Raw genomic sequence first — 11380 nt, forward strand, 5'->3', positions numbered from 1 at the left:
ATATATATATATATATATATATATATATATATATATATATATATATATATATATATATATATATATATATATATATATATATATATATATATATATATTTAGCAACTATTATACTGTTAACTTGACGAGCGTTCAGCTTAGCGTGAATCATTAACGTCGTCAGCAGTGACTTAGGAACCCGAAAACTCGCTTCACACATTCAGAAGCGTGTTATTTTAAGCCTTGTGTTTGTTTTGGTCTCGTCCGCCTGGCAGGCACTCAAGCGTGTTTACATCTCGTCAGACGCCGGGAATCTGTGCCTAAAGTTACAACTGTGGGATATAGTGAGGGATTTATCACCTGGATCACAGACATAGGAACATGAGCACAGAGGAGCCCTCAAGGCGGTGAGTTGCAGTCTTGAAGACAATACACCTTGGGTACGAGTGAAAATAACTTGTTTATATACAGTAATTATATATAAGGAAAAATAACATACGGCAAAACAGAAATTACGTGTGTGTGTGTGTGTGTGTGTGTGTGTGTGTGTGTGTGTGAGAGAGAGAGAGAGAGAGAGAGAGAGAGAGAGAGAGAGAGAGAGAGAGAGAGAGAGAGAGAGAGAGAGAGAGAGAGAGAGAGAGAGAGAGAGAGAGGCGGAGGACTGTTATCCACCTGCTGGGATATTCTTCTAGGGACACACATTAAACCATGAGGATGGCACCAACCAACAACCAGGAGAAGCTCATCTACTGACAACAAACATTTTACTCCCGAGACACTAGTCCCAGATGATCCTGAACAACAACCTCCTCATCTTGTTCCATTTACCGCATCAGAGATGACTGAAGTGGGTATACACGAGGCTCAGGTTCACCATCTGTATACACCACTCGACACAGGCATGTGGTAGAGCCAGACAAAGGCAGCCCAAGACTATTATAGAGCTCTGCTGACCTGCTGGAGCGACCCTTCACATGCCTCTTCCAACTCTTAATGACTCTGGGAATGTGTCGCTCCCCTTGGCAGAAGATAAATGTTGTGGCAGCACATAAAGAGCCGCCGCTCAGTGCCTGGTCACTACCCACCTGTGTCACGGCCTTCAGTTAATGGTAAAAATCTTGAGATATTAATCTCTCTACAAATATGATTTGTTGATCACCACCGGCTGCTATGTGATGGACGGTATGGCCTTAGTACATGTCTGTCTGCTGCTGATCTCCTGCTAAATCTCTTCACTAAGTGGCATCAGTCACTGGACGACTTCATGATCACCTGCTGAGTTTCAATTGACATTTTGGGAATGACGTTTGACTCTTCAAGGTCCATGTCAGGCCCCATGCTTAACCCAGCAAGCCGGGCAGCCAGGAAACCTTCAACCCATCTCAAACTTCCACACCAGGACGGGTTACAAAACCTTGTATGAAACACAAGTTCGCTCTCATCTAGAGTATGCTCCCCTCTCCTGGATCACCTGCCCCCCCCCCCCCCCCATCATTCATCAGATTTTGGGACAATGTGGGAAGGCTCCTCTGACGTTGGCAGACTTACTATTATGTTGTTCAGCTCCACACCTGGCCCAACGTCGAGGACAACCAGTAGTTGGCACCCATAACTCAAGGCTCTCAGCCATCATCAGGTCATGCTGGAACTGTTGATGGCTGAGTGCATCAAATCATGCTGGAATTGCCTTTCTCGGGAACATTACTCCATCAACGATCATTTATTGCTAGGCTGACTTACATGCGGAACTTGTTCGCTCAACAGGTTGTTACACAGGGTATCAATCACATGCAGGCTCTGGCTAGCTCATCCTGGCCATATATGATAGTTACTTAGCTTTAAAGTTAGTTAAATTCTTGTGAATACAAATAAGATTCTAATGACATAAATGAGTCTCTCAACGCAGGCTTCAGATGAGTTCATATAAGATAACAACTCTTGCTTGCAGTTGCACTAGGGACCTCAATGATCTACCTAATGAACCCTCGTCTTAGAATAGAGAGAGAGGTAGAGAGTGGCAGGAGAGAGAGGAAGAGTGTGTGTATGTGTGTGTGTTAATCCCTGGAATTGAAAACCTATGAATTCAGATTAAGTAAACTAAATTTACGTTTTCATTAATACTTAGGAGTAAACTGTGGTATAACTGTCTTGGTGTAGTGATGTTGTTGAAGCTGTCTTGGTGTCGTGATGTTGTTGAAGCTGTCTTGGTGTCGTGATGTTGTTGAAGCTGTCTTGGTGTCGTGATGTTGTTGAAGCTGTTTTGGTGTCGTGATGTTGTTGAAGCTGTCTTGGTGTCGTGATGTTGTTGAAGCTGTCTTGGTGTCGTGATGTTGTTGAAGCTGTTTTGGTGTCGTGATGTTGTTGAAGCTGTCTTGGTGTCGTGATGTTGTTGAAGCTGTCTTGGTGTAGTGATGTTGTTGAAGCTGTCTTGGTGTCGTGATGTTGTTGAAGCTGTCTTGGTGTCGTGATGTTGAAGGTGTCTTGGTGTAGTGATGTTGAAGCTGTCTTGGTGTCGTGATGTTGAAGCTGTTTTGCGAGTTTTCCTGGAGTGGTGTTAGCATAGTGTTGGAGTTAAGATGGAGAAGTATTGATGTGTTGTTTCGATGTGTTACTGGAGCAGTGGGAAGTTGTGTGGGAGTAGTGGTGTTGGAGCAGAGTTAAAGTTGTGTTGGTGTTGTACACGAGTTGTGTTGGAGCTGTCTTGGTGTAGTCTTGAAGTAGTTGTGCGAGTAGTGTCGGGTTAGAATAGTGATAGTTGCAGTTGTAATGAATTAGTGAGAGTAGTGAACACTGGAGAAGAGAGTTGAGGATAGAGATAAAACAGCACAGTCAGACCTTCAAAAAGATATGTAAATGCTCAAGGCTTTGAAGAATTTTTAGATATAATGAATTCATAAAAGCCAGAATTTTCCCAGCGGTTCTGGAAGTGATAAACTTCAAGTAAAATGCAGTAGGAGGAAATAATATTTTTAGAAATATACACTACTGTATAAAATATACATTTGCGAGGGTAATACAGATATACATTTGTGAGGCGTGAGGTACAGCTACATGTGTGAGGGAGTGAGGTACAGCTCCATGTGTGAGGGAGGGAGTGAGGTACAGCTACATGTGTGAGGGAGTGAGGTACAGCTACATGTGTGAGGGAGGGAGTGAGGTACAGCTACATGTGTGAGGGAGTGAGTGAGGTACAGCTACATGTGTGAGGGAGGGAGTGAGGTACAGCTACATGTGTGAGGGAGGGAGTGAGGTACAGCTACATGTGTGAGGGAGTGAGTGAGGTACAGCTACATATGTGAGGGAGTGAGTGAGGTACAGCTACATGTGTGAGGGAGTGAGTGAGGTACAGCTACATGTGTGAGGGAGGGAGTGAGGTACAGCTACATGTGTGAGGGAGGGAGTGAGGTACAGCTACATGTGTGAGGGAGTGAGTGAGGTACTGCTACATGTGTGAGGGAGTGAGGTACAGCTACATGTGTGAGGGAGTGAGTGAGGTACAGCTACATGTGTGAGGGAGGGAGTGAGGTACAGCTACATGTGTGAGGGAGGGAGTGAGGTACAGCTACATGTGTGAGGGAGTGAGTGAGGTATAGCTACATGTGTGAGGGAGTGAGTGGGGTACAGCTACATGTGTGAGGGAATGAGTGAGATACAGCTACATGTGTGAGGGAGTGAGGGAGGTACAGCTACATGTGTGAGGGAGTGAGTGAGGTACAGCTACATGTGTGAGGGAGTGAGGCGTGAGGTACAGCTACATGTGTGAGGGAGTGAGGCGTGAGGTACAGCTCCATGTGTGATGGAGGTACAGCTACATGTGTGAGTGAGTGAGGTACAGCTACATGTGTGAGGGAGTGAGTGAGGTACAGCTACATGTGTGAGGGAGTGAGTAAGGTACAGCTACATGTGTGAGGGAGGGAGTGAGGTACAGCTACATGTATGAGGGAGTGAGTGAGGTACAGCAACATGTGTGAGGGAGTGAGGGAGGTACAGCTACATGTGTGAGGGAGTGAGTAAGGTACAGCTACATGTGTGAGGGAGGGAGTGAGGTACAGCTACATGTATGAGGGAGTGAGTGAGGTACAGCTACATGTGTGAGGGAGGGAGGTACAGCTACATGTGTGAGGGAGGGAGTGAGGTACAGCTACATGTGTGAGGGAGTGAGTGAGGTACAGCTACATGTGTGAGGGAGTGAGGTACAGCTACATGTGTGAGGGAGTGAGTGAGGTACAGCTACATGTGTGAGGGAGTGAGGTACAGCTACATGTGTGAGGGAGTGAGGTACAGCTACATGTGTGAGGGAGTGAGTGAGGTACAGCTACATGTGTGAGGGAGTGAGGCGTGAGGTACAGCTACATGTGTGAGGGAGGGAGTGAGGTACAGCTACATGTGTGAGGGAGTGAGTGAGGTACAGCTACATGTGTGAGGGAGTGAGTGAGGTACAGCTACATGTGTGAGGGAGTGAGTGAGGTACAGCTACATGTGTGAGGGAGTGAGGTACAGCTCCATGTGTAAGGGAGTGAGTGAGGTACAGCTACATGTGTGAGGGAGTGAGTGAGGTACAGCTACATGTGTGAGGGAGTGAGTGAGGTACAGCTACATGTGTGAGGGAGTGAGGTACAGCTACATGTGTGAGGGAGTAAGGTACAGCTACATGTGTGAGGGAGTGAGTGAGGTACAGCTACATGTGTGAGGGAGTGAGTGAGAGAGCCTCAGGAGGTGTATTTGCTTGCCTGTTATTCACACTTCATAGGTTCATTTTCCTCTCTTTTTAAATTTTTATATCTTTAAATATTGTTGTTTTAGATTGACTCTCCTCTTATTAATTCTTTTGTATAAAGCCTTATTTTTTAAGTTATTTAGTCCTCATGATTATCATTTAGGGTCGTTGTTAGTCCGCCTAATTAATCAATGCGGTACACTACCTTCCTGCGTTTTATTAAGACTATTTTTAAATATGTTATATTTGCATGTACCAAATAACTCAAATCACTTTGTCACATCACTTACTGCAACGTTATCAGCCCACTTGTTATCTTGAGGTAACTAGCGATATGTGATGCTGGACTCTGACTGGTTGGTTATAGTGGAGATATTTCTCATGGTTAGGAAACTGTTACATTTACCAGCCAATATACAAGGCCACGGAAGCATCCTGATGGTCAAACGAACTTGGGATCGTTTCTGAGAGAAAATGATTGTTTTGGGGTACTGCACATAGACCAATTACAGGCTTTTCAGACCTGGCTAACAGCCACCAACCACGTACCAGGTGTTAGTGTCACGGAGGAGTGGCAGCGTCCTCCCTCACTTCTCACGTGACCAAGAAGAACATCGCCGCTAAACTTTACTTGGACCCCGATAGCGACTGTGTTCATATTTGGAGTCCTAAGATATGAACCAACGGACTTACACACGCCTTCAACAGCATAACGTCTTAAGTCGTTGCATAGAAGTAAATGATGTAGTGAGATATGTCACACCACTATATATATATATATATATAAATATATATATATATATATATATATATATATATATATATATATATATATATATATATATATATATATATATATATATATATATATATATATTATGACATAGAGGCCACGGGTGAGAGCGCCAGAGTTAAACAAGAGGGCAACACTCACCTTCCAGTACCAGCAGCACATGTGGCACAACTCTCCATGCACACCTCAATAACCTGCAACAGCCAACTTGTTCTGTTTACTTAGTAAGAAAGCTTACTAGTCCCTGGAGAGGGTTAATAAAGCTGTAGACCATCAGATATATATAAATGTGCTCTGAACATTGTCCAGGAATAAATATATTGGCTGGTTGGTCTGTGAGTTACTCTGTGGCCTTAACCTGCTTGCTATGGAAATGGAAAGGTCATATGCCAGATGGACTCTGCCCCAGTGCCAACCTTTCAGATATATCGGCTCCTACAGTGACCTCCCCCTTTGATTTTCATGAAATCTACAATTGGAGATTAGTTTACCATAGAGTTTTAGTTTTTTTTTTAAATACGTCATAATATTAAATTTTCTGAGACATACATAGGGTGAGGAAGGGGCAGCCATTGTTGTGTCACCTCCGAGACGTGTGGAGCAAATTCGGCTCCTATCATATCTGGACAATGTCGGCCAGTAGCGTCAATAGTATGGAGTGTTAGACATTATTGAGACCAGAGGCTCACAGGGAGCAAATGCGGCTCCTGTTAATTTTACTTGGACGAAGTGTTATGGAAACCAAAGGTGTACCATTATCACACGCTGTCAACAAATTCAAGTTAAGTGTCTTTCCGAAACCCGTATATCTATCATTAGTGGCCATTAATGTCATTGGGTAGGGTGATCCGGTTAGATCATGAAATCGCCTCATACTAAAGGTAATTAAGCCAGGTCTTCAATGTTCCATGTACAGTATTTTCTCTGATATAGCTTGTCATATATAGGTATCTGGCTTTACAGCTAGCGCCCTTTTAACAGGTCAAGACGAGGAAGCAAGACTTTGTGCATCAGTTACTGGGTGATGGAAGCTACCTCAAAGAGGATAATTTGGTGTCAACACCCTAGTTATACCTGGTGGACTAACCTGCTGTACTATAAGATAAGGAACCTCTGCAATGTATGTAGTCTATTACTGTAGTTTGATTGGCTGCATATATAAATTTAATAAACCCCCCTAATGTGTAGAGGATCGATTTGTGAGATTGAGATTATTGCAGAAATACAGTCCACTTATCATTATACAAATTGCTATCGAAGTATATAAATTAACGTAAATATAAATCTCACAGGTCGGTTCCCACATTATTTGGACCTTCGGAACCGGAATATTCGGTCCTATGAACCCACATTTGGTCATCTTAGTACCGGATGAACCAGTTAACCAGTGGATTCATTAAATATACTAGTGCAGTGTTATTTAAACAAAGCCAGCAGTCAATGACGGCGGCGTTGACTCGTGCGAGTTCACGAGCCCGCTCAGTTCAGATCAGCTTCGTCAGCGGTTTCATGCACACCCACAGATTTGGTGGCGTGTTATTCTGTGAAATGACAGCGCTAATATAGAAGCCAGCCAAATTAGTGACTGTGTCCTCGCAAGATTGTTCACGGATTTTGTGGTGTTAAATTTCGCGAGAGATTATCTACGAATTTTGTGGACTTTATTTCGCGAGGTCACTAATAATATTTAATACTTCTTGATAATATTAGAAGTTTCATAGAGGCTAATTAAGAGGCTATTATCAATAATTGTGTATATTATTTCTCCAAAATAGAGAATTATTTAATATATATTGCACTAGTGATCACAGTATAATATTTACTAATTGCCAACCCACAACAGGGTAGGATATTACCATTGACTAGTTGAACTATTATCGTTCATCCTAGTCCCATTATTACCATAGTCAGTTGTACTATATTCAACAACCTAACACCATTAATGAATGGTGCAGACCCTATTTTGGGTGTAATTTTTATCAACTCGAGTTGAGTTGTATATATAATAATTTACTTATGATCATTACACCTTTGAGTGATTAATTAGTGTCTCTTCCATCCTAGGGTGATATAGAAGAGCTAACCTAAAGGTACTTCCAGTGACACTGGTTTATCACTCAAATCATTAGTGTGGATGATTGTATATATATATATAATGTGTATTAATTTTAAGTGCTAACCTCTAGTAGAGGTAGGATTATTGCCTAGTGAGTGCATTTGACCCTAGGCTACCATCAGTGCTTGTTCAGTATTATGAGCAGCCCAAGTACAAGTCCCACAAGGCTTCACCAACTAGCCAGTATGAATAATGCAGGGAGAATGAAAAGAACCCTTGCAGGTCTTAAAGGCCACTTAACAAGACAGATCAAGAAATGTGAAGATTTGTCACAACAATCTCAAGTTGATTATGCTGACCTGGAAAGCTATTATCAAGCAGCTGCAGGTAAATTTGAGCAAATCAAATGCCAAATGGCTGTCCTTGTGGGGACAGACTACTACCATCGATTCATCGGTAGCCCTACTAAATATCAGGGCATAACCATGTTAAACTCTGCAGGAGGTAAATTACTCTCAGGCCCAGTATCAAGCCTGAGGAGACCTATGCCTGCAGATAAACAATACCAATAGAAATCTAAATTTGTCAGCTGATTATATTTCTCCAGTAGCATTATACTAAGGAGATTACAGCTGACTATAGTAACAGAGGTTGATGTTAGTATCATCATTTGAAGCTGAAAATGAGGTCATGAGGCCTCAGTGGCAAATCAGTGAACAGTAGCCTAAAACAGCTACAAGTCACTGCGACCAATGTCACTGAACCCACTGCAGTCTCAGAACCATACTTTACTTTAATGATGAGCTATTCAATCTTCTGAATCAATTAACTAAATTAAACCCCAATAAATCTGATGACTGATTTGATACATTTATTATTTAATCAAGATGTATTCCATGGGCCTCAGTGTTTATATATCAGTGACTAGTTACCTGAACAAACTTCAAGTTATATCTAATGTCACTGATCTCACTGCAGTCCCTGAATCATACTTGACTGTAGTACTTGATCACATTCAGTCTTTTGGGTTAAATAATATGTAATTAGGCTTGAATATTAGCCTTTCAAGAGTTGACAGGGAAATGAAATCGCATTAGACTTCCAACCCCTGCAACTCTAGTACGGGACATCCGTCCTGTACGAACAGACACACAAATGTGTGATTACTAACTACTAACATCAAATTAATCTAATAATTTGAAGGAGTAGTATCGGTGTTCGTCTGTTCTAAATAGGACTTCGACCCGTGAGCAGCCCCTGGGGAATTATGTCGGAAAATCCGACACCATTTAATATATCATACAGACAGATAATAATTGCTGCTGTATTACCAACAAGTTACCCATAGAAAACGTAACTTGTAGTGGAATTACCGTCGAAAGAAAATGGGATATCATCACCACACACTATTATAATTCACCACCTATTATGGTGGGAATTATTCTTAAATACATTAGTCTTTGGACTTTACCATCATAAAACATCTCATATAAATTAACTTAATTATCAATATTAAAGTAGAGTAAATGTGACCCTTCTATCACTTTCTGTCATGTGGTCAATGTAAGCCAGGCGTCAGGGTGAGGAAGGGGCAGCCATTGTTGTGTCACCTCCGAGACGTGTGGAGCAAATTCGGCTCCTATCATATCTGGACAATGTCGGCCAGTAGCGTCAATAGTATGGAGTGTTAGACATTATTGAGACCAGAGGCTCACAGGGAGCAAATGCGGCTCCTGTTAATTTTACTTGGACGAAGTGTTATGGAAACCAAAGGTGTACCATTATCACACGCTGTCAACAAATTCAAGTTAAGTGTCTTTCCGAAACCCGTATATCTATCATTAGTGGCCATTAATGTCATTGGGTAGGGTGATCCGGTTAGATCATGAAATCGCCTCATACTAAAGGTAATTAAGCCAGGTCTTCAATGTTCCATGTACAGTATTTTCTCTGATATAGCTTGTCATATATAGGTATCTGGCTTTACAGCTAGCGCCCTTTTAACAGGTCAAGACGAGGAAGCAAGACTTTGTACATCAGTTACTGGGTGATGGAAGCTACCTCAAAGAGGATAATTTGGTATCTACACCCTAGTTATACCTGGTGGACTAACCTGCTGTACTATAAGATAAGGAACCTCTTCAATGTATGTAGTCTATTACTGTAGTTTGATTGGCTGCATATATAAATTTAATAAACCCCCCCTAATGTGTAGAGGATCGATTTGTGAGATTGAGATTATTGCAGAAATACAGTCCACTTATCATTATACAAATTGCTATCGAAGTATATAAATTAACGTAAATATAAATCTCACAGGTCGGTTCCCACATTTGGTGCTGCAGAAGACGTAAAGATAACTTTGGTGCTGCAGAAGACGTAAAGATAACTTTGGTTTTGCTGAAGGTTTCTAGATAACTTTGGTGTTGTTGAAGACAACATATACGCCAACTCGCCAGCATAAAGTACAATAGACCGCCCCTTACAAGTCAAACATTGTCGTTTTAATATTTTAACATTGCCTTCCCCCAGTAATCTGCTTCATGTCCCTGCGTCTTGCCCTCCTCAAGGACCTCCTCCTCCAGGTGCCCTCCTCAAGGACCTCCTCCAGGCGCCCTCCTCAAGGACCTCCTCCAGGCGCCCTCCTCAAGGACCTCCTCCTCCAGGTGCCCTCCTCAAGGACCTCCTCCAGGCGCCCTCCTCAAGGACCTCCTCCAGGCGCCCTCCTCAAGGACCTCCTCCAGGCGGCTTCCTCAAGGACCTCCTGGCGCCCTCCTCAAGGACCTCCTCCTCCAGGTGCCCTCCTCAAGGACCTCCTCCTCCAGGCGCCCTCCTCAAGGACCTCCTCCAGGCGCCCTCCTCAAGGACCTCCTCCTCCAGGCGCCCTCCTCAAGGACCTCCTCCTCCTCCAGGCGCCCTCCTCAAGGACCTCCTCCAGGCGCCCTCCTCAAGGACCTCCTCCTCCAGGCGCCCTCCTCAAGGACCTCCTCCAGGCGCCCTCCTCAAGGACCTCCTCCAGGCGCCCTCCTCAAGGACCTCCTCCAGGCGCCCTCCTCAAGGACCTCCTGCAGGCGCCCTCCTCAAGGAACCTCCTCCAGGCGCCCTCCTCAAGAACCTCCTCCAGGCGCCCTCCTCCTCCATTGTTACATTTTTGGGCCGGTGAGGCAATTTTGGTTATTGTGTGAGTTCAATCTGCAGGTCCGCCCCTGATTAAGGCTTGAGGCCTCCTCGCTACACAAGGGGACGTGAACACAAGCCCCACTGCAACAATGACAAACATTCAAAAGAACACAGCTTTTGTCTGCAGTGTAACGACGACAAGTCTTCGCAAGCAGTTTGCTTGCCACTCTCCTTGGTGTGCGATAAGTCACTGGAAAAAGGAGACCTGCCAGAAATATGGAAGACGGCTAATGTAGTCCCATTATACACAACCATTGACAGGTAAGAGGCACTGAACTACAGACCAGTGTCCTTAACATGTATACCATGCAATGTGACGATCGTAAGGGGAAGAATTTAGCTTATCTGGAGAGAAGGGACTGTGTGACAACCCATCAACATGGGTTCAGGGAGGGTAAATCTTGCCTCACTGCCTTATTAGAATTCTATGACCAGGTGACAAAAATTAAGCATGAAGGAGAAGGCTGGGCAGACTTCATTTTTTTGGACTGTCGGAAAGCCTTTGACATATGCACCAACCTCATATGGGGTACTAAGTAGGTGAAACAGGCAGGAGTAACTGGTGGATAAGGGAGTACCTAAGCAATAGGAAGCAGAGAGTTATAGTGAGGGGTGAGACCTCAGACTGGCGTGAAGTCACCAGTGGAGTCCCACA

At 43.6% G+C, this 11380-nt stretch overlaps 1 protein-coding gene across 1 annotated transcript; it reads left to right on the top strand.

Annotated features, from left to right (window-relative positions):
* The first annotated feature begins 10088 nt into the window (after positions 1-10088).
* On the top strand, positions 10089-10730 carry LOC138368990 (proline-rich protein HaeIII subfamily 1-like). The gene has a single exon (XM_069331733.1). It carries the CDS (start codon positions 10089-10091, stop codon positions 10728-10730), a length of 642 nt encoding a protein of 213 aa, XP_069187834.1.
* The last annotated feature ends 650 nt before the right edge of the window (positions 10731-11380 follow it).

This window comes from Procambarus clarkii, chromosome 3, assembly GCF_040958095.1.
Source record: "Procambarus clarkii isolate CNS0578487 chromosome 3, FALCON_Pclarkii_2.0, whole genome shotgun sequence".
Taxonomy (NCBI): domain Eukaryota; kingdom Metazoa; phylum Arthropoda; class Malacostraca; order Decapoda; family Cambaridae; genus Procambarus; species Procambarus clarkii.